Raw genomic sequence first — 26,833 nt, 5'->3', positions numbered from 1 at the left:
TTCAATATTTGCAGATGATACTAAACTCTGCAGGGTAATCAATACAGAGGAGGATAAGTTTATATTACAGGGAGATTTATGTAAATTGGAGGATTGGGCTGAGAAGTGGCAATTGAAGTTTAATGTAGATAAATGTAAGGTCATGCACTTGGGTAGAGGAAATAAAATGTATGATTATGTACTTAATTGTAGAACACTGGGTAAAACAGGCACAGAAAAAGACTTGGGTGTATGGGTGGATGGTAAACTTCACTTTAGTGGACAGTGTCAGGCAACTGCTGCCAGGGCTAATAAAATAATGGGATGTATTAAAAGAGGTATAAGTGTTCATGAAAAAAATATAGTTCTACCTCTGTACAAGTCACTAGTGCGACCGCACTTAGAATACTGTGTACAATTCTGGTCACCGATATATAAGAAGGACATAGCTGAACTGGAAAGGGTGCAGAGAAGAGCGACCAAGATTATTAGAGGAATGGGTGGGCTGCAATACCAAGACAGGTTATTAAACTTGGGGTTATTTAGTCTGGAAAAACGAAGGCTTAGGGGGGATCTAATCACAATGTATAAATATATGAGGGGACAGTACAGAGACCTTTCCAAAGATCTTTTTACACCTAGGCCTGCGACCGGAACACGAGGGCATCCGCTACGTCTTGAGGAAAGAAGGTTTAATCATAATCACAGACGAGGATTCTTTACTGTACGAGCAGTGAGACTATGGAACTCTCTGCCGCATGATGTTGTAATGAGTGATTCACTACTAACATTTAGGCAGAGCCTGGACGCCTTTCTTGAAAAATTTAATATTACCAGTTATGTATATTAGATTTTATGACAGGGTGTTGATCCAGGGAACTAGTCTGATTGCTGGATGAGGAGTCAGGAAGGAAATATTTTCCCCATTGGAACTTGTTTGTCACATTGGGGGTTTTTTTTGCCTTCCTCTGGATCAACATGTTAGGCTACGGGTTGAACTAGATGGACTTAGAGTCTCCCTTCAACCTTAAAAACTATGATACTATGATACTATGAGGTGTTATTTCAAAGAAATACACATTTTTGTTACATGTAAATGAGCTGTTCCAGCCTTTGGGTCAGCCAATGATATCACCTGCATGAGATTTTGCCTCTAGATATTATTTTTAATAAAAGGGGTGTTACCAGTGTGATATGTGATGCCCGCTCTCCTGATCTCACTGCAGAGCTGTGTGTGATTATAATTGACACATCTGCAGGTTCCTCTCATCTTCATCTTCCATTTCACAGGCAGACAGAGTTGCAATATTGTTGCAATATTGCAGAGCTGTGAAAGCTGCAGCAAATGTGTTTGTAAGAAGACAAAATTCAGTTCTACTGTTCTGTGCTAGTTATATTTCTCACACTGGTAACACCTCCTTTTATTTAAAATAAGATCTGGAGGCGGATTCTCAGGGAGATCTATGTCTGGTTAATAGATCTTAACAGCTAGTAATTTAAAAAAAAGTTTGGGATAACCAGCCAAGGTAAAGCAGATTTGTCAGTTTGGATGGTTATAAAAAATAGGGGGGACCCCCAAGCAATTTTTTTTTTAATTATTTGTTTATTAAATTAAACCAGCCTTAAAACACCTTTTAGTGGCACATGAAAGGCACTAAAGGGTGCAATTGTAAACCCTGCCTACATGCCTGCACTAATCTGTTCTGTCCCTCCTACATCAACCCTCCCTGAACTGGAAGCATCCTAACTACGGGTCTCATATAAGACCCGATAATGCAATGCAGCCGGCCAATTACAATAATGCCAGTAGTCAAAATGGATATGGCATTACCATGATTGGCTGACAATTCCCACATGTTTAATGGCTGAAAAACAGCCACAAAACATGAGCAAAGCGATGGAGCAAATCCCAATACGCTATAGTATTGAGCTTGCCGGGCACCCCGATGCTTGATCGAGTATTGAGCAGTGCCAAGCATGCTCATTGCTCACTCATCACTTTATAGTTCTCCTTTAAGAAATATTTACATAGCTCAATATTACTTGCACTGTCTTAAAATGATGGCTGTACATAGATCACTACTGCTATCATTTGCTTATATTTAATTACATAGCTATAGTAATTTCAGGGGTAAATATCTTACAGGATCTGGCTATAAAGGGTACTTTACACACTGCGACATCGCTAGCGATCTCGTTAGCGATGTGAAATTCTAGATCGCAAGTGAGTTCTTTGGAGATCGCACATAGGTCATTTTACGCATGTGCGATCTCAAAAGATCGCACTTGAGATCTAGAATTTCACATCGCTAGCGATGTCGCAGTGTGTAAAGTACCCCTTATAGTACTCTATGGCCCCTGGAGGGAATAATTCCAGATCAGATTGATTGAAGCCAATATGGTGGGAGTCTGTCATTACATCTTTATTGACATGATGCTGGAAATTAACCTAAAGATCATGCAAAGAAACAAAGCAAAAGAAATACCAAGTCCTCCTGTACAAATGGTTGGGAGGGTGAATCAGTAACAGAAATCTAACCACATATTCCAGTTTGCTATGAGCTCCCTTCGCACCTTCATATACTGTATATACTTCTCATGGCTGGGGTTTATGACTTTGTGCTAATAATTAGGGATGATTGGAGCGTGGACGTTCTTGTTCGCTGGGTTCGGCTGGACTTTAGCAGTTCGGTTCGGGACCTAGACTTGACCCCGAACTACATATGTCAATAGGGACCAAAACTTTGGTGCTGTCTAATTGCCATAGTAAGGATGAGTGGGCTGTAAAAGGAAGTAAAATGAGGTAAGTGCAGGACAATTGTCCTACAAACAAATGTGGATAGGGAATAAATTTGCAAAAAAAAATAAATAACGTTGAGTCACATGTGTCCGGTATGAACCCCGAACTTTACAGTTCGGGTTTGCTCACCCCCTAATAATGTGTAGATTTTTCTTTAATTACTGAATACATGGTAGATTACTGTAGTAGGAAGCTGTGCCTGACTATTATGGAAAAACTAGTTTGTCGGTAAAATTCAGTTTCCTGCTTTGATAGATTTCGTGCTGAAGCTTTTGTTTATTCTTAAAGATTCATGGATGTTTCCTGGTTTAGGTTTAGAAGGAACTGAAGACTTGTCTTATAGCAAGAGGTCATCTCTTTTGCTTTGCACTATTTTTTTTGAGGTAAGGCTCTTTGTTCCTGGATTGGATTCCCGGACTCTAAACTTAATATGAAGCAGTGATTTCCATATACTCTGGCCAGTTTCCTTGTATAGTAGATTGCCAGCTGGGCTGGTCTACAACTTTAATAAAAAGTTTACTTCCTGCAGATTAAAGGTGTCCTGTTGAAAGTGAGTTTAACACTTTTGAGAATTTTAGATGATTCTATAGACAGCTCTTATCTCTGATCTCTGTGCAACATCATCACCAGAGCTCCGGAGGAGTAATAACATATAAAAGCTGGAATTATCAAGGAGGCTAATAATTACCGATCTCCTTCCCCACTCTTTCTTTTGCAGGTATTGTCTCATAATAACAATCTCTGTCCTTATTGTCTATTGGGGCTTATAGAATCCATAAAACGAGGAACACCTATCCCAAGCAGCCTCCATTGGTCAACAAGAAACGCCGCTAAGGGCCCATGCCCACGATCAGTGATAGCAGTGTTTTGGACTCCAAAACACTACATTCTACAAGCACAGTGGAAGGGATTTATAGAAATCTCCTGCCCACTGTGCTTCTTTTAGACACTCTGTAAACTGACCTGCGGCGCGGCTTCCAGAGCCGCAGGATGTCAATTTATGCTTACGGAGACATTATGTTCCTAACGGGAGAACACAGTGAAAATCTGCTGAGCCCAGAACCTTCATTGTGGGCCCATATGCTGCGTTCTCCCATGAAGAACACTAGCATGTCCGTAAGAGGAATGACAATCCATCTAGAACGCAGTGTCTTCCTGATTGTGGGCACGTACCCTAAGGAATATTAATTCCGGCTTTGGAGATGGGCCATATTTGTTCTATGTGACCATATTATCACTAGTTTGTATTATGCTAAGCTCTGTTTACACTTTTGTGACCTTTTCCATCATTGTTTTTCCAGTTTTTATCCATTAATAAGGCTGCATTCACACTTCTGTGTGAAATGTCTGAGTGCTGTTCAAATTTTCTTGGACAGCACTTGGACCCATAGAGTAGAATAATTATATTCACACATGTTTGCAAATCATGGATCCGAGGGTGGGATCCATGTAACTCGCATGGTCTATACTGTAAGCCAATTTTGCAGATCAGAATAAGTCAATAAAAGCTATTGGGATTTGTGAGACACAGATGCAAATTGAAAGGCATGGTAAGAGTTACATGGATGTGTGAACATAGGCTCCGGTGTGAGTGTTATGCACCATTCACACATCGGTGTATCAGGGACCAAGTATGAACCGAAATTCGTGGACCGGATGCGGGTCTGCAGACCTGAACTTGACAACCCCATATATGCCGTTGAGGTTGCTAGGGTCAGATTATGATATCCACAGCCAGTCCAGGAATTACAGTTCGTACTCAGATCATGACACATGGAGGTGTGAATGCGGCCTTATCATCTGAAAGAAAAAGAGACTATTATAGCCATGACTGATCTGCCAAGAAGATGAAAATAGGACATGCTCTGAGTCTGGAGAACCAGAGACACCGACCAGTTTAGATAGATGTGTGCATGGATCCATGACACTGTGGGCCTATGTGCTGTCTGAGAAAAAAACTGAATGTGTGAATGCACCTTTAAGTCCATGTCAACACCACAATTATGGGTTGTACAGCGATACTGCACAATAGTTCACATACTCAAGGATGAAGTAAAATGCTCCTAGAATTGAAGTCAAGGTACGAATTATGAATTATATGAATTTTGCAGTAATTTTTGAGATCTGGTAATGATGACAATATTATCCTTACATGTAAATGTATTCTGCAGATTACTAGATAGATGTCTTTGGATAGAAAATGGGAAATTGTAAATATTCTGCTCAAGACAATAACAAGTATTCGTGCTAACACACCCTGTCGCAAAAGCCCATGGTCGTACTAAGATCCAGTAATAGAAGCAGTATAACAGCTCCTACAGGGCAGGGAAGGGGAATGTGGGTATTTTTCAGGTATTTATACAACCCTAGATTTAAATGAAAGTCTATAACATAGCTGTAGAGAAAGACATGGACAGCACATCTCAAAATCATACGTTGTTCAAATGCCGGCAGGCAAAAACTTAGAAGTGATCATGAGGTTCTTAGTTTAACATTCTGATCAGACTGTATGACGCCCACTGCCACGTCACGGCAAAGGTCTCAGTGGATCCCTAACTGTTAATAGCCTTGAAGGTGTGGCGCCATGTGCCAATCACCACCGCAATGGCAGTGCAACAGCAGAGTGGGCAATCTAGTGCCCCACAACACCCATGCTGCAAGTCTGGGTCCCCATGACTCCAGGACACACTGCCCTATATGTACAAAACCACTGCAACAATGGCCGACACACATAACCAACACCTAGTGGAAGGAAATAGAAATCTCACCTTCCACAAGCTCTCAGAATGTGAACTGAAAGGAAAAAGAGGTGGAACCCCTCCTGCAGTCTCCTGCTAGTTTGCCTGCTCCTTCCATTAGGTATTGGGGCAGTGTGTCCACCATTGTTGCTGTGGTTTTGTGCCTGTGGGGTGATATGTCCTGGAGTCATCGGGACTCAGCTTTACAGCAGGTAAAATATCGCTTCTATTATACAATCCTATATGGTGAACATTTTCTGCTCCATATACGGCTGCTGATTTGCTGCAAATCTTCTCTATAGAAGTCATTCTGAGGATTTCAAAATCTCTAAAATGCCATAAAATCTTCTTTCCCTTGCATTGCATTGTTCTATGCTTCAGGCTTGTCGTGTAGAATTCATGCAATATATCTATCACCTGGGAATATTGCATTACATAAGGATTATACAGTGAAATAAAGGGAGTTTGACAACCCAAACGAAAGGGTACTTTACACGCTGCAACACCGCTAGCGATCTCGTTTGCAATGTAACACGCCAGATCGCACATACGATTTGCCGAGATCGCACATGTGACCAGCGCTACAAAAATAATCTATGTGCGATCTCGGCAATCTTATCTGCGATCTGGCATGTCACATCGCTAACGAGATCGCTTGAAATGTTGCAGTATGTAAAGTACACTAAGTATACTATAAACTAAGTGCATATCTTGTAGGGGCTGTAGCCCTTATGAAAATTGCACCTTAGTACTCCTTTACCTCCCTCACTGGTGATTGACAGCGCTAGCCTGCCTGCAGAGAAAGCTCAGAGAAGCCAGCACTGTCAGTCACCAGTGAGAGAGACGGCGCAAGTAAACTCAGTGGCATAACAGTGCGCTGAGACTCTTGGCCACACCCAGGGTGCACCTAGCGTCCTTATTTGTATCTTTGCTTAATCTTTGGTTTCCACCAAATAGATGCAATGATTAGAAAAGTAAAAGGACTATATCCTCTACAAGCCTATGCACTTAGCTTATAGGGTATGTGAGGCAAATCCCGGGATATGAAGATGAATTATGACTCCAGCCATAATCCCTCATCACTCCCTGGCAGTGCCCCCTCCCTTCTTGTTCTCAGTGTTCCACTTACACCTCCATGGCCATGTCCTGTGATATGGAGATGAGGTGGTGTGGGAACAATGGACACAGGATGACTCCCTGCCGTCACCCTGTAGTAGGAGCTGCTATCTAATTAGCAAGGCTCTGGAAGTAGCCAGACAGAACGACTCCAGTAAAAAATGGTTCATATCTCGCAAGCCATATTTCCGATAAATATGGCAACCATAAAAATGGTGTCTCCGCATGCGGACGATGCCGGCACACCCTTTTTATGGGAGCAGGACATTGGGAAATGCCCCAGGCGTGATATCAGCCAATGGGGAACTGGCAGACAGGTCATGAGTCCCCTCGTTCTGTAGCTAAATTCATAACTGTCACAATGAGAGCATTGGCGTCTGCCTACGACGCTCCCAGGCAAAGTTATGGCCAATATCCCCTTTGCTGGATAATTCTGATCCATGCAGGGGGAGTGGCAGTGCTTCCCTGTGAGGTCACTAAGGTAGGAGGGGACCTGGATCTGCCCAGGTTGATAACCCTACTTCGGCCATTTTCCAGCGTTCTTTCGCTGGGGGCACGTGTAGGAAACATCTGTGGGAAGGATCCTAGAAACCTGGGTACAGCGCCCCCCTGTGGCCAGACGCAACAAGGTAACTGCTGGAACTGTGTATGCCTGTTTGTAACCCATGCTTTGATTGTAACTGTACTCTGACATATGTATATTCTGTAGATTCCCTATTGTATATATTGTAGTTTCTAGTGTGCTTTAGGCTGATTAAATTATATAATTAATCTTGGGCTGTTCTGTTATCTCGATCTTGAATCCCACGTCTGTGTGTTCGGCTAATAGTTACCGTAAATCGGTTGGTGGCAGCGAATTGTGCCAAGGATTATTGTGGGGAGGCCAGTGAGATTCGGGGAGATTTTATATATTCCGCCCGCGGAGGTCGGGGGAATATATACCTTACTCTCACCGGGGACCCTTCAATAATCGGCATAAGTAGTATAGCGGCCTCCTTGCTTATTGTCGGGCAATTCCATAATTGGCCTGACTATAAGAGGGGCGCTAGAGAGCGCGTCACGTGCTCTGTCTGTTGGTCGGGAGGTATAAAGGAGGGGTGACCCCCACTTGTTACCCCCCGATTGTGACGTACTGGTAGCCAGCGCGGGGGATTTCTGAGTGACCCCCCCGGTGGTTTGTGACATATTGGTGACAAGCGGTGGGATCGAGATAATAGTGTGTGTGAGTGTGAGACCCATACTCCCAGACACTAAAGACTGCCTGCAGCAGCTGTGGCTGCTGGGGTCTTCAGACTAGCTCAACACTAGAGTGTCAGAGTGCAGATACTGTAAGGTGTGTGGAGGCATCAGGTGTCAGTTCTGTGTCAGTGACCAAAAGTCTGCAAGAATGGCTGATGGCACCAGGAGCAGAGCTATGCAACTGGCCAATGCTAAGGCAGGAGCCGAAGAGAGGGAGGACGGTGCTGTGGACAGCAATGAGGAGGTTGCCCACGAGTCCTCCAGGAGCTCGACGCCAGAAAACCGTTCTGCCGAGGACATTGCACAACCTGGCACTGCTGGACAAGATGAGGAGGAGCTCACCCAAGGTTCCTCAACGAGCCAGATGCCAGCCCTCCGCTCTGAAAGGGACAGTGAATCGCCTAGCTCTGCAGCGTGCCGCAGATCACCACGTGCCATTCCACCGAGCCTGGGAGGCTCGGATAGCCTTCTTCAAATGGCTATGGCCCTTCTCCAGGCTGGAGACCAGAAGGGCTACAAGGAACTCCTGGCAGAGCGCAGGGCAGAGCGGCAGGCAGCGCGTGACGCTGAGGCTGCGGAGCGGCACGCAGAGCGTGAGGCTGCGGAGCGAGAGCGGCAGGCAGCGCGTGAAGAGCGAGAGCGACAGGCAGACCGTGACTACCAGCTGCAGCTAGCTCAGCTCCGGCCCTCATCAGCCACATGTGACCTTCGAGACACCAAACTTCCAAAGGTCCGTGTTGAGGACTTCCCAGTGCTGGAGAAGGATGGAGACTTGGACTCTTTCTTGACTGCTTTTGAACGGACTTGCTTGCAGCACCATCTGGACAAGGACCAGTGGGCCAAATACCTGACCCCCCGTTTAAGGGGTAAGGCCCTGGATGTCCTTGGGGACTTGCCTGCTGAGGCAGATCAGGGCTACGACACCATCAAGCGGGCCCTGATCCAACAGTACAACCTCACTCCAGAGTCCTACCGCAAGAAGTTCCGGAGCCTACAGAAGGGACCAAAGGACTCCTGGGCTGACCACCGGCGGGCACTTGCCCGAGCTGCCGACCACTGGACCCAAGGCCTGCAGCTTTCCACCGGACCGGAGATCCTGGACTTGTTCATCACGGAGCAACTCTTGTGGAACTGCCCTGAGGATCTCCGCCAGTTCATCCGAGACCAGAAGCCAAAGGGGTCCACGGCTACAGCTGCCCTTGCCGATGACTACACCAACAACCGGGCCCCTGAGGCCAGGAGAGCGGCCACCAGCAGCACCTGGAGAGGGGGTAAGATGAATTCTGCGACTGCCCCACCTGCCCCTAGACTGCAGGGGGTGTCCCCCTCAACTCCCCTCTCCAGGCCCGTGGCGGAACCAAGACGGTGCCACCAGTGCAACCTACCTGGACACTTCAAGGCCATGTGCCCTCAGCGTCCCAAGGCCCCGGCTCCGTCCCCGTCCCAAGGGCCGCCCAAGGTGTATTGTGTGGGTGGGGGTGGTGGTAGGTCCCTGGACAGCTTCCAACCTGTCACCGTCGGCCGGTCTGTGACCATAGGACTGCGAGACAGCGCCTCGGAGGTGACTCTGGTGCGGCCTGAGATGGTGTCCCCCCAAGACTTGATCCCTGGAAAAACCCTCGCTGTCTCCGGGATTGGAGGCACTGACCCGGCGCTGCCTGTTGCTGACATTTATGTGGACTGGGGCGCAGGGCGGGGGGTGAGGGAGGTGGGGGTAACTGATCGGATCCCTGCAAACGTGCTACTTGGGACAGATTTGGGGCAGATAACCTCCCAGTTTGGGCCCCCACCAAGGGCTGAACCTTCAGCCCGTACTGACATGACTCCTAACAATGTTAATGTGTTATCTATGAATGATGTAAGGGAGGAGGGAGTGAACTCTGATATTTCTGCTTGCATAGACACCATAGACACACACTCAGCTGCAGCTGTGACAGGGGAGGGGGTCAGAGAAAGGTGTGACAATGCCTCTACAAGTAACCAGCCTGTGAGCTGGGATCTGTTGCCCTCTGCAGGGATAAGCAGAGAGCAGGGTGCTGCAGGGGGAGGACCAGTGTGTGGGGTGGGGGCTACCACAGCAAATGTGGGGTCCCCAGAGATTTCACAGCGGGGTTCTGTTGCTGCAGGAGGGGAACAGGCAGGTGAGATTGGGGCCGGTCCAGGAGCGGAAGTGCTCCCAGGTAAGATCTCGGTGCATGGTTCCCCCACAACCGGGGTGTCAGGAAGCCAGGTAGGTCTGCCTGAGCCGGCGACTTGGTCAGGAACGGAGGAGGAGCAGGCACGACCCACGGTCGCAGCGGCTGTGGCCGCTGTCACCCGCAGTGGGAGTGCTGGAAGCCAAGGGGCCTCCCGGAGGTCCGATAGCTCTTCCCCTTCTGACCAAGTGGCAGCCGAGTCAGGTGGAGGCCAGGACACAGGTCCCGGGGTACTGACTGAAGATGTGACAGTCTCGTCGATTCTGGCCGCATCTAGTCAGGGGTTTCAGGCAGCGTTAGAAGCTGACGACAGCCTGAAAGCTCTTAAGGAGCAGGCGGCACAGCCTCCCTCGGACTCGGACCCGGAGCGAGTGGTCTGGGACCAAGGACGGCTGTACCGGGCCACGGTCCAGCAGGGTTCACCGGAGGCGTGGCCCAGGGACCGACAGTTGGTGGTACCCTATCCGTTCCGGACGGAGTTGTTGCGGATCGCACATGAGATTCCGATGGCCGGACACCTAGGGATCGCTAAGACCAAGGCCAGGTTAAACCAGCATTTCTACTGGCCAAAAATGGGGGCCGATGTGGCTGCCTACTGCCGTTCGTGTGAAACCTGTCAGAGAGTGGGGAAGGCGGGGCCACGCCCCAAAGCCCCACTAGTATCTCTGCCAATCATCGATGAGCCTTTCAGGAGGGTGGCTGTGGATCTGGTCGGCCCGCTGGCCATCCCCAGCAGCTCCGGGAAACGCTTCCTACTGACGGTAGTGGACTATGCCACCCGGTACCCAGAAGCAGTGGCCTTGTCGTCCATTCGGGCTGACGAGGTGGCCACCGCATTGCTGGAGATTTTCTCCCGAGTGGGTTTTCCCCAGGAAATGCTCACTGACCGGGGGACCCAATTCATGTCCCAGCTGATGGAGGCCCTCTGTAAGCAAGCCCAGGTGCGACATCTGGTGGCCAGCCCGTACCATCCACAGACTAATGGCCTGTGCGAGCGGTTCAATGGCACCTTAAAGCAGATGCTTAAGATGTTGGTCGACTCCCATGGGCGTGACTGGGAGCGGTATCTCCCACACCTGTTATTTGCTTACCGGGAGGTTCCACAGGCCTCAACAGGATTCTCACCGTTTGAGCTCCTGTACGGGCGACGTGTGCGGGGCCCCCTGGCTCTGGTGAAAGAGGCTTGGGAAGGGGATTTGGCCACCCCTGGAGTGTCGGTTATCGAGTATGTCATGCGCTTCCGGGACAAAATGCAGGCCTTGACGCCACTGGTACACGACAATATGGCTCAAGCCCAGGCCGATCAGAAGCGTTGGTACGACCAGAACGCTTGTGAGAGGACCTACCAAGTGGGTCAAAAGGTGTGGGTACTGGTCCCCGTACCACAGGACAAGCTTCAGGCAGCCTGGGAAGGCCCATACCTCGTGTACCAGCAGCTCAACCCTGTGACGTACCTGGTCACCCTGGACCCTGCCCGTGGAAGGCGGAAGCCCTTCCATGTGAACATGATGAAGGCACATCATGAGCGGGAGGCATGTGCGCTCCCCGTGTGCAACCTGCCCGAGGAGGGAGAAGCGGAAACCCTCTTGGATATGCTAGCCCAGGTTAGGGCAGGCGGATCCATTGAGGATGTGGAGGTTGGCCACCAGCTCTTGGAGGACCAACGGTCCCAGCTGTGGGCCACCCTACACCCCTTCCGGGGGTTGTTTACCAACCAGCCCGGAAGGACTGACTTGGCTGTCCATCACGTGGACACTGGGGATCATCCCCCGATCCGGCGTTCAGCATATCGGGTCTCCCTGGAGGTGCAGCAACACATGCGCCAGGAGATTGACGAGATGCTGAAGCTGGGGGTGATCCAGGCATCCAACAGCGCTTGGGCCTCGCCTGTAGTCCTCGTCCCTAAGAAGGACCGAACCACTCGGTTCTGCGTGGACTACAGGGGGCTCAATGCGGTCACGGTCGCCGATGCGTACCCAATGCCACGCATCGATGACCTGCTCGATCAGTTGGCCGGGGCTCAGTGCCTGACCATCATGGATCTGAGCCGGGGATATTGGCAGATCCCCCTGACTCGCAAGGCCAGGGAACGCTCTGCCTTTATTACCCCATTTGGACTATACGAGTCCACGGTGATGCCATTCGGGATGAGGAATGCCCCTGCCACTTTCCAGCGGATGGTCAACACCCTGCTCAAGGGACTTGAAGGGTACGCGGCCGCGTACCTAGATGACATTGCCGTCTTCAGTCCCACCTGGGAGGACCACCTAGAGCATCTAGCACAGGTGCTCAGGCGGATCCACCGGGCAGGTTTGACCATCAAGCCGGGAAAGTGTCAGCTGGCCATGAGCGAGGTCCAGTACCTCGGTCACCGGGTAGGTGGGAGAACACTGAAGCCCGAGCCTGAGAAAGTGGAAGCCATCGCATCCTGGCCCACCCCCAGGACCAAGAAGCAGGTGATGTCCTTCTTGGGGACCGCTGGGTACTATAGGAGGTTTGTTCCATACTATAGTAGCCTGGCAAAGCCCTTGACGGACCTCACCAAGAAGAAGCTGCCCTCTGCAGTCGATTGGACAATGGACTGCGAGACAGCCTTCCGGGCCCTAAAGGACGCCCTGTCCAGCCCGCCCGTGCTACAGGCAGCCGACTTCACGCGGCCGTTTGTAGTACAGACCGACGCCAGTGACTTCGGCCTCGGTGCGGTGCTCAGCCAGGTGGACTCTGCGAGCCAAGAGCACCCAGTCTTGTACCTGAGCAGGAAGCTGTTACCAAGGGAAGTTGCCTATTCCACGATGGAGAAGGAGTGCCTGGCCATAGTGTGGGCCCTGCAGCGTCTGCAACCCTATCTATACGGGCGCCACTTCATCGTGGAGACGGACCACAATCCCCTCAGCTGGTTGCACACCGTCTCTGGGACGAATGGGCGATTGTTGCGATGGAGCCTTGCGCTCCAGCAATACAACTTCACCATTCGCCACAAAAGGGGCCGTGACCACGGTAACGCAGACGGGCTGTCCCGACAAGGAGAGGTCGCGGACGGGCGCACGGGGGAACACCGGAGTGTGCTGCCCCCTAGCGCCCTCAAAAGGGGGGAGGTGTGAGGCAAATCCCGGGATATGAAGATGAATTATGACTCCAGCCATAATCCCTCATCACTCCCTGGCAGTGCCCCCTCCCTTCTTGTTCTCAGTGTTCCACTTACACCTCCATGGCCATGTCCTGTGATATGGAGATGAGGTGGTGTGGGAACAATGGACACAGGATGACTCCCTGCCGTCACCCTGTAGTAGGAGCTGCTATCTAATTAGCAAGGCTCTGGAAGTAGCCAGACAGAACGACTCCAGTAAAAAATGGTTCATATCTCGCAAGCCATATTTCCGATAAATATGGCAACCATAAAAATGGTGTCTCCGCATGCGGACGATGCCGGCACACCCTTTTTATGGGAGCAGGACATTGGGAAATGCCCCAGGCGTGATATCAGCCAATGGGGAACTGGCAGACAGGTCATGAGTCCCCTCGTTCTGTAGCTAAATTCATAACTGTCACAATGAGAGCATTGGCGTCTGCCTACGACGCTCCCAGGCAAAGTTATGGCCAATATCCCCTTTGCTGGATAATTCTGATCCATGCAGGGGGAGTGGCAGTGCTTCCCTGTGAGGTCACTAAGGTAGGAGGGGACCTGGATCTGCCCAGGTTGATAACCCTACTTCGGCCATTTTCCAGCGTTCTTTCGCTGGGGGCACGTGTAGGAAACATCTGTGGGAAGGATCCTAGAAACCTGGGTACAGCACCCCCCTGTGGCCAGACGCAACAAGGTAACTGCTGGAACTGTGTATGCCTGTTTGTAACCCATGCTTTGATTGTAACTGTACTCTGACATATGTATATTCTGTAGATTCCCTATTGTATATATTGTAGTTTCTAGTGTGCTTTAGGCTGATTAAATTATATAATTAATCTTGGGCTGTTCTGTTATCTCGATCTTGAATCCCACGTCTGTGTGTTCGGCTAATAGTTACCGTAAATCGGTTGGTGGCAGCGAATTGTGCCAAGGATTATTGTGGGGAGGCCAGTGAGATTCGGGGAGATTTTATATATTCCGCCCGCGGAGGTCGGGGGAATATATACCTTACTCTCACCGGGGACCCTTCAATAATCGGCATAAGTAGTATAGCGGCCTCCTTGCTTATTGTCGGGCAATTCCATAATTGGCCTGACTATAAGAGGGGCGCTAGAGAGCGCGTCACGTGCTCTGTCTGTCGGTCGGGAGGTATAAAGGAGGGGTGACCCCCACTTGTTACCCCCCGATTGTGACGTACTGGTAGCCAGCGCGGGGGATTTCTGAGTGACCCCCCCGGTGGTTTGTGACAGGGTATGACCGCACTTTGCGTTTCCACCTGCGTTTTAGCTGCTTTTTAGGTCCGATTTGAACTGCACCTTTTTTATGCCAAAAGGCATGCGTTTTGATTTTCCAGCAAAGTCTATGGAAAATGTTGATTTCTAGACCGCACTTTTTAAAACGCTGTGTTTAATTTGCATATTTTGTGGCATAAACCATGCGTTCAAAGAAGCAGCATGTCAATTGTTTTTGCCATTTTGGGTGCGTTTTGCTAACATTGAAGTCAATGAGAAATGGCAAAAAACAAGAAACTTCAAATTTCCTGCGTTTTACCTGCTTTTTAGGTGCAGAAAACATGCGTTTTTGACTTCAAAAACGCATGCGTTACTGACATTAAATTAATGGAATAATATGTCCCTTTACACACACACAGTCTGACAATTAAATTAAAGAAAATTTTGATTTTATTGCTATTTTAGCATTAAATATTATAAAACCGCTATAATTTCATGAAATATAACTATTTTCTTTATTAATTCCAAAATTATGTTTTCCTTTTTTTTCTTTTTTCATTCTGTTTAACTATTTAATCTTTATTTAGCAGTGTCTTGATGTTCAAAACGCATCTGTCAAAACGCAGGTGAAAAAGCGCTGAAAACGCATCTAAAACGCGGTAAATACGCATGTGTTTTTAGCGCTAAATTTCTGGAAAAGGCAACTTTGGCAAAATCAATTAAGGCAAAAATGTGCGTTCTAAACTGCATGTAGGGCAACGCAAAGTGCGGTCATAGCCTAACTATTGGTCTGGTCTAGGCTGACAGACTGCCTTGGACTCTGTGTGGAAAAATTTGCACTGAAAATGTTTACAGTAATGGTAAACACATGTGCAATATATACTCCACAAAGGACTTCCCTTATAGATCCCGCCTCAGTGGACGCCTCAAGCTATAAGTCATTTCTTATCTTTCATTGTTGGCCTGGGCTCAGCTTCCTTGTTTGAGAAAAGAAACAGGATGAAATCCAGACACTCCCAAGGTTGACACAGCGCTCGGATAAAAACAAAAGTGTATGGTTTCGTTTTCAGATATGTAGGATTGCAATCACTGGTAACAAATTAATAAGTGTCAAAAGTGTGAAAAACTTCACTGCTGCAAAACAAAGGATGAAGCCTTATTAAATACTGAAGAGATAAAGCCAACCTCCTCCACAATGCATTTCCTTTCCTAAACAAAAAGCATTATACGATTTACATCTGGACCAGATTACTAAGCGCGAGGTCACACAGGGCAGGTCACTGGATTTTTCGTGGCCAGATGTGTAGTTAAAATATTACAATATACCCATTCATACAATGTAATATTTCAGTTGGTTACAATCATACATTGATGATTCAGTGTTTTTTTGTGTACTTTTTATTTTGATGATCAGGTGTTTTTGGTTTTGTTTTTTTTTTGTCTTTTTTTAAATTCACATAATACATCCAAAATATTTATGTACATGATTCTAAAATATAATTAACATTTATATGGTATAAGACCATGAGGCAATGAGTATTTGGTGAGTTTTTTAGGCTGCAGATTTTCTGCATCAGTTCTGCACCAATCTAAAGCTACTTGTTTTTGAGTGTGTTTTGTTTCAGGCCTGCAACACACATCCGTTTAAAACGTGCGTGTTTGGTCCGTTTCCGTACATACCAGAGATACGATCAAACGTGCACATGTTTTTTTATGTTTAAAGGCACACGTGCGTGTTATTTGATCTTCCGTGTGTTCGTGTGCGTCCCACGTTTTTTGCTCCGTTTGGCACGGAAGCATGTTCATTTTTGGGACGGAGCACGCACACACGGACATAATGTTAGTGTCGCGGGCGGAGGAGGGGACGCTGCGCTCACCCACTGCTCGGGTCCGGCTGCTGCTGCTGCTCGGTGGTGGCTCGAGCAGTGGGCCGGATCCCGGGGACTCGAGCGGCGTTCCTCGCCCGTGAGTGAAAGGGGGGTGGTTTGGTTTAGGGATATTGTTCGTGACGCCACCCACGGTTGTGGTGAGGTTGTGACACCACCGCTGCTCTGGATGGGGATCCCAGGAGCGATGACAGGGAGCCGCTTGGATGTTGGTTCTCCCCTCCGTGGGTAGGGGGGTTGGTTGTCCCGGGGCCCCGGTGAGGGGTAGGGATGGCAGGCGGGTTACGGGGCCTGGTGAGGTGCAGGGTCGCGGGAGCAGCGCTGTACTGCACGGCACGGTGGTACTCACTCAGCCAATGATTAATGCAAAGTCTCCGGTAAAACAAACGGCTGGAGGGACGGGTCCCACAGACGGCTGCGGTAGTTCTCCGGTAGGTTGGTGGTGACTGCCTTTCCCTGCACCTATGTTGTGTTTACGGTTCCAATGGCTTCCCACCGGTAACCCGCTCCCCAGCTTGGATGGATGCTGAAGGAGCCCCTTTTGCCCGCAGGCTCTGGCCATGGGAACTGTAGCCTTGGCGGTGACTGTGTTTCCCTTTACGGTGTGAGCTGTTGCCTTCAATCGGGTCTTGACTGCTGGGAAACCCCGGAGGTTCCCTTGGCTAACGGATTTGACCAGTTTTACGGCGACTCCTAGCCTGGTCGGGGTCCGTAAGCCCTGTCGAATGGTGCTGGCTTTTCTTTGTTCCCCGATCCGGTACCGTCGGGCCACCGCCCGTCCCCGGTCCTTACAGTTCACTCCAATCAGCCTCTCCTGCAGACGGTCACCACCGTCTGCCAACCTTGCTGTATGTGCCCGGGCCACGCACCCGGACACGGTCAGTCTCCTCTGCTACCACTTCACTTCTCCAACTCAAAAACTAATCTGACTCCTTTTCCCGCCTCCAGGACTGTGAACTCCTCAGTGGGCGGGGCCAACCGCTTGGCCCACCCCCTGGTGTGGACATCAGCCCCTGGAGGGAGGCAACAAGGATTTGTGTTTGACCTTGATGTGCCTAGCCGGGGTGTGGGGTGTGTTGTTGTAGTACCTGTGACGTCCTGGCTTGTCCAGGGCGCCACATTAGCCTATGGGAGTCCAAATAAAACGTTCCTTGCACGGATGTGTGGTTATGTTGTCTGTGAGAAATGTCCGTGTGTGATGCAAAATGTCGTTACTACATGTCGGAAGACAGAGTAGCGGGATGAGAATGAACTCGGGTGAACTTCACCAGGCTTCATTGTCATGCCGCGGCTCTGTCTGTGTGCCGTGTACTGATTAGCGGTCACCTGTGAAGGATTCACCGGTGACCTCTAATCCCCCGAGTGACTGAAGTGTCCCCCCCTCTCTCATACTCACTTATCCCCGATCACCGGCGCTGCACGGCATTCACACTGCTCCGGCGGCTTTTTCTAATTTGAAAAAGCCGGCCGCTCATTTAACAATCTCGTATTCCCTGCTTTCCCCGCCCACCGGCGCCTATTGGTTGCAGTGAGACACGCCCCCACGCTGAGTGACAAGTGTCTCACTGCACCCAATCACAGCAGCCGGTGGGCGTGTCACTATGGAGTATAGAAATAAATAAATAAATAATTTAAAAAAACGGCGTGCGGTTCCCTCCAAATTTAATACCAGCCAGATAAAGCCATACGGCTGAAGGCTGGTATTCTCAGGATGGGGAGCTCCACGTTATGGGGAGCCCCCCAGCCTAACAATATCAGTCAGCAGCCACTCAGAATGGCCGAATACATTAGATGCGACTGTTCTGGGACTGTACTCGGCTCTTCCCGATTTGCCCTGGTGCGTTGGCAAATCGGGGTAATAAGGAGTTAATGGCAGCCCATAGCTGCCACTAAATCCTAGATTAATCATGTCAGGCGTCTCCCGGAGAAACCTTCCATGATTAATCTGTAAATTACAGTAAATAAACACACACAACTGAAAAATCCTTTATTAGAAATAAAAAACACAAACACATTCCCTGGTTCACCACTTTAATCAGCCCCAAAAAGCCCTCCATGTCCGGCGGAATCCAGGATGGTCCAGCATCGCTTCCAGCTCTGCTACATGAAGGTGACCAGATCAGCAGAAGAAACCGCCGCTCCTGTCACCTCCACGCAGCAAATGAAGAGAGCCGCGTGATCGGCTGAGCTGTCACTGAGGTTGCCTGGATCCAGCGGTGGATGCAGCGGTGGCCGCGGGTAACCTCAGTGACAGCTCAGCTGATCGCGCTACTCACCGCCGCTTCGGTCAGCTCCACTCAGCAACTGAGGTGAGTAGCGCGATCAGCTGAGCTGTCACTGAGTTCATTCTCATCGCGCTACTCAGTCTGCTGTCTGCCGACATGTAGTAAACGACATTTTGCATCACACACGGACATTCCACACGGACAACACAAACGCATGTCAGTTAAGTTTCACACGCACACACGGACATTTCACATGCACATACGGCTAGCATACAGGATACATACGCAGGCCACACATACCATAAAAACGGACCTAAAAAACGGAAAACGGACCGGAAAACCGCCCGTTTTACACGGACATGGTTTTCACGGATGTGTGTTTTAGGCCTCAGGCTTTTTTATCCTTTTTTTCTATTGTGGTTTCTGTCTCTTTTTGGTATGTCATGTTTTAAAGAAAACAACTTTGTTTTATAAACCTTTCTGTTCTTTAGCTTTCATAATATTTTATTGAAAAAGTCAGGTGTGGATTAAGTGTGTCTTTGGTGCGTTTTCCGTACAGAAACACACTAAGGGGTCATGCGCACATTGTGTACTGACATGCATTTACGCTGTGTATAGCACTGCAACGTAAATGCATGCGTCCTGCATCCCCTGCACAACCATGAAGATTGTGCATGACACGTGTGCACGTTGCTTTTATGAACGCAGCGATTTGGGTGCTAAAATGTTGACCCAAATCCGTGCGTTCATAAAAGCAGCATGTCAATTATTTGTGCATTCTGGATGCAGATCCCACTCTGCCTATGGTGGGGGCAGCATCCCGAGCGCATGAAATCGGCTTTTTTTAAACAAAAATACTGCATTCATTATGCAGCGTTTCTGCAGCGATTTGAAACACACATGTGCTGTCAAATCGCTGCAGAATATTATGCAGTTAAGTGCACATGAGCCCTTAATCCGGATATGCATTTTTTACCTGCTGATTTTACTCATCTCATTCAAGTCTATGGGTAAAATCCGCATATAGAATGCAATAGAAATTGACATGTAGCATAGGTCTGTGTGTAATTAAAAATTAATGTCATGACATTTCTATAAATCCCATTCACTTTTCTGGAACTGTAATGTGCTGCCTTTTTTGCACAGTGAAATTATGAGGTGGGAAAAAATGCCCCAAATACTCATCGTGGGAACTTACCCTCATACAATACTAATATAGGTGCCACGATAAATCTGACCAATTGAGTAAAACACCACCCAGTGCTTCCTTTAATTTTACCGCTGGAGTAGTATTATAACTATAAGTTTACTGCGCGTAGCATACTTACCAGCCACCGTCTTCTTATATTATAGGCGATACTCCAGTCATTTTCTGCAATTTGTGACCTGCCGGATCACTCCAGTGTTTGCTGAGCTATTCGGACATTATCAATGTAAGTCTATGAGAGCCAGAAAGAGGCTGTCAAAGACTTTAATTGAAAATCATTATGACCATTAGCTTTGATTTCCAGCCATTCAGCGGCGCCAAAAAGCAAAAGCCAACGGCTGGTAAGTATTTTACCAGGGGCAGAGAACTTGGATTAGTGATACCACTCCAGGAGGGAAATTTAAATACCCAACACAATAAAAAAACAAAAACACAAAACGCTGGAGTGGTGCATTACATCTTGAAGTCCAAACTGCCTGCAGCCACCACTAGGGGGTGTGTAAATGCTTAATGCATTGTGCGGTATTATTGGGTGTCACATACAGTTTGTGTGCAGTGTATTTCAAAGCTCTCCCAAATGACCGCTGTAGATAGCAAAAATATGACAAAAGCTCTAACTACTGCTATACAAAAACATGAAAAATAAAGCCAGACAAAATACTGGAGTTATATAGATTAAAATGTCATCTTCAATAGTGGATATTCAGCTTGTTTCAGGTGCCCATGTAGGGTTTTATATCAGTTATTTATCATAAAAAACCTCAACACCTTAAGTATGAAGCTAATAATTATTCTTAATCTCAATGTTCAACTTCGGGACTTAGCTAAAAAAACAAACAAACAAACAAAAAAAAACAGCACCTGTGCACTGCACTTAGAGAACACGGCCTTTGGTTGGATTATTTAGTTTTGTACAGCATTTTAAAGATGAACATTTTTGGTATTTATGTGCGCTGTAAAAATCATTCAAGGAAGAGTTCTCTAATATCATATCCTTGAACATGCAGGTTATCTACTTATTTTGGATGTTTATCAAATGATATCTGGTAATAATAATATAGTGTGAACTATGGTCAACCCAGAGGTGCAGCCTGCTAGGAGTCTAACTTGGAATCTGCTTGTAACATCAGCGCCCGAGAACATTGCCTTGTATACTTTTATCACTTTACAGTCAGTTTATACAGCCTTGTACCTTATAACCTTCATAACAGATAACATTCACAGAAAGCTAAAGTACAATGCATCTTCTTTTATTGTCTACTAATGGGTAAAATTAAACTTCAGCCAACATCAAAGTCCCTTGGAAAAAGAAGAGAAAACTAGCCAAGTATACCATTTAGGCCGGGGTCACACGAGCATTGATTCTCTTATGTGCTAATGTCAGGAGAAGATGGAGAACAAAATTTCTCCATCTTCTCCATTCTGTGAGTCCACGGAAATTGGACTGCACTCAGATGTCATGTACTGTAGGTGCAGTCTGATGATTTCCACGCACCCGTAGACTTGACTGGGTGCCTGCCATCCAATTTGTGGTGCAAATCACAGCATGGTTTGATTTTTTTTCTCATGCCAAATCGAGACGCTGATCAGCACTGCCCCTAATATAACATTGGAACAAGTTCCATCGTCCGATGTATACGCTCGTGTGAGCGAGCTCTTAAACTTAGCAATACAGAGTAACTTAATAACACCAGACCCCACCTAATAATAGTGCTGCTATTCATCGGCCAGAGAACAGGACTCACAATTTAGGGACTAGTAGTAGATTTAGGGCTCATGCGCACGTAACTGCTGAATATTCTGCAGCGATTTGACAGCACATGTGCGCGTCAAATCGCTGCAGAAACACTACATAATGGATGCAGTTTTTCTGTACAAAAAAAGCAGATTTGATGCGCTATGGCTGCTGCCCCCACCATAGACAGAGTGGGAGCAGCATCCATAGCGCACGGAATAATTGACATGCTCATTTTATGAACGCACGGATTTGGGTTAAAATTCTAGCACCCAAATCGCTGCGTTCATAAAAGTAACGTGCGAACGTATCATGCACAATCTTCATAGGGGACGCAGGATGCATGCATTTACGCAACGTGCGCATGAGCCTTTAGGCTGTGTCCGCACTTTCCGTTTTCACCTGCTTTTCAGCTGCTTTTTAGGTCCGTTTTGAACTGCAGCGTTTTCATGCCAAAAGGCATGCGTTTTGATTTTCCAGCAAAGTCTATGGAAAATGTGAATTTCTTGTCCCCACTTTGCGTTAACATACGCTGCGTTTAATTTGCATAATTTTGGGCAAAAACTCTGCGTTCAAAGAAGCAGCATGTCAATTGTTTTTGCCATTTTGGCAGCGTTCTACACCTATTGAAATCAATGAGTTGTAGAAAATCGCTGCCAAAATGTGAAGCAGTGCACTTGCATTGCATTATTATTGCGATCCACATGTTTTTATTTAACATAACAAAGGCAGGTCTTTCGTCTCTCTCTCTCTGTCGGTCGTCTCTCTCAATCTCTATGTCTCTAGCTCTCTCTCTGTCCATGTCGGTCTCTCCTTCCCACCCCCTCTCTCATACTTACCAATCCACGATCACCGATGCTGCGCAGCACGGCGTTCACTTATTCTCTTTTGAAAATGCCAGCCGCTCATTAATCCATCACGTATTCCCTGCTTCCCCCGCCCACCGGCAGTCAGACACGCCCCCACGCTGAGTGACAGCTGTCTCACTGCAACCAATCACAGCTGCCAGTGGGCGGGGCTATATCTTGCAGTAAAAAAAATAAATAAATTAAAAAAACGACTTGCTAATAAACATGCAACATTACAAGCATGTGAATTGCAATTCACATGCTTGTAATGTTGCATGTTTATTGAACATTTGTCACAGCTCAGTTTTTTGGGTTTTTTTTGTCTGTTATCTTGCTTTAATGCAAGTTGGGGGTGCAGCCCTCCTGATACTGAGGCTGAACAATTACCTGCTTCTCACTTTTTTGCTGTGTATTTAATCTGGGACCCAGCTGACCACTTTACCATTCATATTGGAGTTCTGACATGACACTAGTCAGGTACAGAATATGTTTTTAACTTTAGTAGGTTAGGGACTGTCTCAGATGGGTACACCGTGACGAGGTGAGACAGCTTCTTACCTTTTTGCAAAAATGTATATACTAAGTACCCTGTTTATTAAGCACTTGCAATTTATTTATTTATAGTCAGGGTATTTTTTCTACAATTTTCTCCTTGGTTTTTTTCTAGTCTTGAGGCTGCAATTCACATGCTTGTAATGTTGCATGTTTATTGAACATTTGTCACAGCTCAGTTTTTTGGTTTTTTTTACAGCCTTAGACTAGCAGACCAATAGCAAGGCTATATTCACAGTGTTCCCAAGAAGCTTTTCATGCAGTTCAACACTTCATGCACTTCTTTTCGTAACGTTTCTTTTTCCTGACGCAGTTCCTAAAGGGTATTGAAGATGTTTTGAAAATTTTTTAGAAGGGTTAGAAGAGTTTTCTTTCCTGAAACCAGTCTGTTTTTAACCTGTTGATTTGACAGTGTTTAGTTTGGACCAGATTCTCAGATTCTTCAGATTAGTTTGGAATCCGCTTTAAAGTGACCTACACTTTTTTCCCAATAGGCGTTTTTCAAAACTTTTTCAGAAAGAGAGAATATCTTTAAGAAAAAAAAATCTCCTCGTATGAACAGCAAAGTAGATTTCCCATAGAAATGAATATGAAGAGTTTTCCAAGAATCTCAAGGATATCTGAATGGATCTACACTATAATCCTCCTGAAATACTCAGTGTGAACATAGACCTAGTCTGCAGTCATTAGAGTGTTTTTGGAGGCCCCTGGCATTTAGTCCCTTTTCCGTCCCTATAACCCAACTATACATAAATCATTTGTGTACTGTAGATTAAACCACTGTCATTGAGCATTTTATAATTTTGGAATTGAAATGGGATATCTACCTTTATCTAGCAGGGGTCACATAGCCAAGCACTGTTTGTGATTTACGGTTACAGGGTTGTGTTTGTTTACCCGCTAACACACCTACATCTCTATCGTAGCCTCTAACAACAAGATGTCTGACTACTACATGGACATTCATGTAAACACCAGTGCAGCCACAATTCTCGAGCATCCAGCAGAGGAAATTCTGCAGAATTGCAAAATGATCACAAGATTACTACTGCTTTACTGTATGGTCAAAACATCCTGAAACTTCTTGGATGTGGTTACACACTAAGCTTTTGATGAAAAGATCACAACCCCCACAGCTGAGCAACATTGTAACATCACACAACAGCCAACAACTGAGCAACAATGAAACATCACACAATTCCCACAACTGAGCAACATGAACATCACACACAACCCCCACAACTGAGCAACACGAACATCACACAACCCCCGCAATTGACCAACACAAACATCACACAACCCCCACAACTGAGCAACATTGTAACATCACACAACAGCCCACAACCAAGCAACATGAACATCACACACAACCCCCACAACTGAGCAACATGAACATCACACACAACCCTCACAACTGAGCAACACGAACATCACACAACCCGCACAACTGAGCAACATGAATATCACACAGCCCCCACAACTGAGCAACATTGTAACATCACACAACAGCCCACAACTGAGCAACAATGAAACATCACACAACTCCCACAACTAAGCAACACGTACATCACACACAACCCCAACAACTGAGCAACATGAATATCACACAAGCCCCACAACTGAGCAACACGAATATCACAAAACCCCCACAACTGAGCAACATTGTAACATCACACAACAGCCCACAACTGAGAAACACGAACATCACACAACCCCCACAAACTTAGCAACACGAACATCACACAACTCCCACAACTGAGCAAAATGAACATCACACAACACCCACAACTGAGCAACACAAACAACACATAATCCCCACAACTGAGCAACACGTACAACACACAATCCCCACAACTGAGCAACACGAACAACACACAATCCCCACAACTGAGCAACACGAACATAACTCCCACATCTGAGTAATACTAACACCCCATAACCCCCACAGGTGAGCAACACTGTAACATTACTCAACAACCCACAACTGAGCAACACTATAACATCACACAACAGACCACAACTGAGCAACACTGTAACATCACACAACACCCACAACTCAGCAATAGTAGCAATACACAACCCCCACAACTGAGCAAGTGTACCATAACACAACCCCAACAACTGAACACTGTAACAACCCCCACAACTGAGCAACATTTCTAACAACACACGACCCCCACAACTAAGCAACATTTGTAACAACACACAACCCTTACAACTGAGCAACAGGGTAACAACACACAACCCCCACAACTAAGCAACATTGTAACAACACACAACCCCCCACAACTGAGCAACATTGTAATAACATACAACCCCCACAACTGAGCAACATTGTAACAACACACAACCCCCACAACTGAGCAACACGGTAACAACACACAACCCCCACAACTGAGCAACCCTGTAACAGCACACAACCCCCACAACTGAGTGACATTGTAATATCACATTATTGCATTTCTGTGTGAGATATGAAGATGGGACAAGCTGCAGATGTAGGTGACCCAAATATGTCAAAAGCAGAAGTGTTGTGTTTGTTAATGTCTGATCTGTTGCTTTATGTGCTGTAGCACTGAACATATACCTCAGCAGTAACTTTCATCAGAGAATTATTGTGCAGACAGTACAGTCCCAGATAGTTAAACAGCAATCTCAGCATATTTCATGGAAAACAGAATAATAAAAAGATAATAAGCTTTATATCTAACCAGAAAACCAGCGATAGTGTGCACTGGGACCATTTCCAGACACAAATATTGGACAACCTTGTGATTTCTGGAAACTATCCATCGGTATTAACTAGGGTATACAGCAGCTGCAGAGCAACAATATTGTAGAAGGTTTATACACCCTCGAAAAGCCATAGAAAAATAGCACAAAGGAACCAAAGTGTAAAAACTCAGAAGTGAAAGAAGGAATGCAGCCTGATTTATTACCTTTGTCCCACAGTAAGCTGAGAAAAGACAGGAGGAAGGGAAACATATAGCATAAATATAGGGTATGTGAAGTATATATGTGTGTGTATGTGTGTGTATATATATATATATATATATATATATATATATATATATATATATATATATACTGTATATGTGCTACTGAGAGAAGGCTTTCACCCCCAGCTGTTAGGGAAGCTTCAGTCTGTAAAGCTTCAAAAGGTGAAGAAGGCGCAGCATACCTGTTTCATTTCATTTCTGAAGTAAATAAGTGTGGCTGCAAAAAATAGAGACTGAAGCAAAAGTATGAAAATGACAATTCCAGCCAGGGGGAGGTAGGGGGATCCTGGCGTAGCCTTCATGTTCATGGTCGGAGGATTGCTGCCTGAGTGCTGCACTACTCTGTCCTGTCCGCCCTCATATAGGGAGGAGGGACACCATACGCTGACTTTCGTTTTACCTTCTACTTGATCCATGGCTCTAGTTCAAGTTTATTTTATTGGTTTGATTTAAAGATTACAAGACTTGCAATGGCCTCTGTGAGATATGTTGGTGTATCTGCAAGTAGCAATCTACAAATATTGGTGAAATCTGAAGAATTTTACAATTATAGAATCAAATGGAAAGGTAGAAACTGAACTAAAGTCTATACGTGTACCTCAAATCCTGCAAAGAACAAGCCAAGCATCATGGGGATATTTCAGTATTCAGACCCTAACCCAATTGGAAGCATTCTTCTGTTCTCCATAGGTGCAACATAAGCCTCTATGTATTATGTTTATGTCGCGGGCGGAGGAAGGGGACGCTGCGCTCTCCCTCTGCTCGGGTCCGGCTGCCGCTGCTGCTCGGTGGCTCGAGCGATGTGCCGGATCCCGGGGACTCGAGCGGCGCTCCTCGCCCGTGAGTGAAAAGGGGTGGTTTGGTTTTGGGGATATTGTCCGTGACGCCACCCACGGTTGTGGTGATTGTGTGGACACCACCGCTGCTCTGTATGGGGATCCCGGGAGCGGTGACAGGG

The 26,833-nt window shown here is 46.9% G+C and overlaps 1 protein-coding gene across 1 annotated transcript in view; it reads right to left on the bottom strand.

Moving 5' to 3' along the window:
* The window catches only part of TNFSF10 (TNF superfamily member 10), a 39,838-nt gene extending 13,621 nt beyond the window's left edge, over window positions 1-26,217 (bottom strand). The window contains exon 1 of the mRNA XM_075338551.1: window positions 26,058-26,217. Coding sequence (XP_075194666.1) covers window positions 26,058-26,183 — 126 coding nt within the window. The 5' untranslated portion in view covers window positions 26,184-26,217. The remainder of the gene's footprint in view (window positions 1-26,057) is intronic.
* Window positions 26,218-26,833: the final 616 nt, after the last annotated feature.

The sequence above is a fragment of the Anomaloglossus baeobatrachus genome, chromosome 3 (genome assembly GCF_048569485.1).
Source record: "Anomaloglossus baeobatrachus isolate aAnoBae1 chromosome 3, aAnoBae1.hap1, whole genome shotgun sequence".
NCBI classification, from domain to species: Eukaryota; Metazoa; Chordata; class Amphibia; order Anura; family Aromobatidae; genus Anomaloglossus; species Anomaloglossus baeobatrachus.
This window is presented reverse-complemented; position numbering and strand designations above follow the sequence as displayed.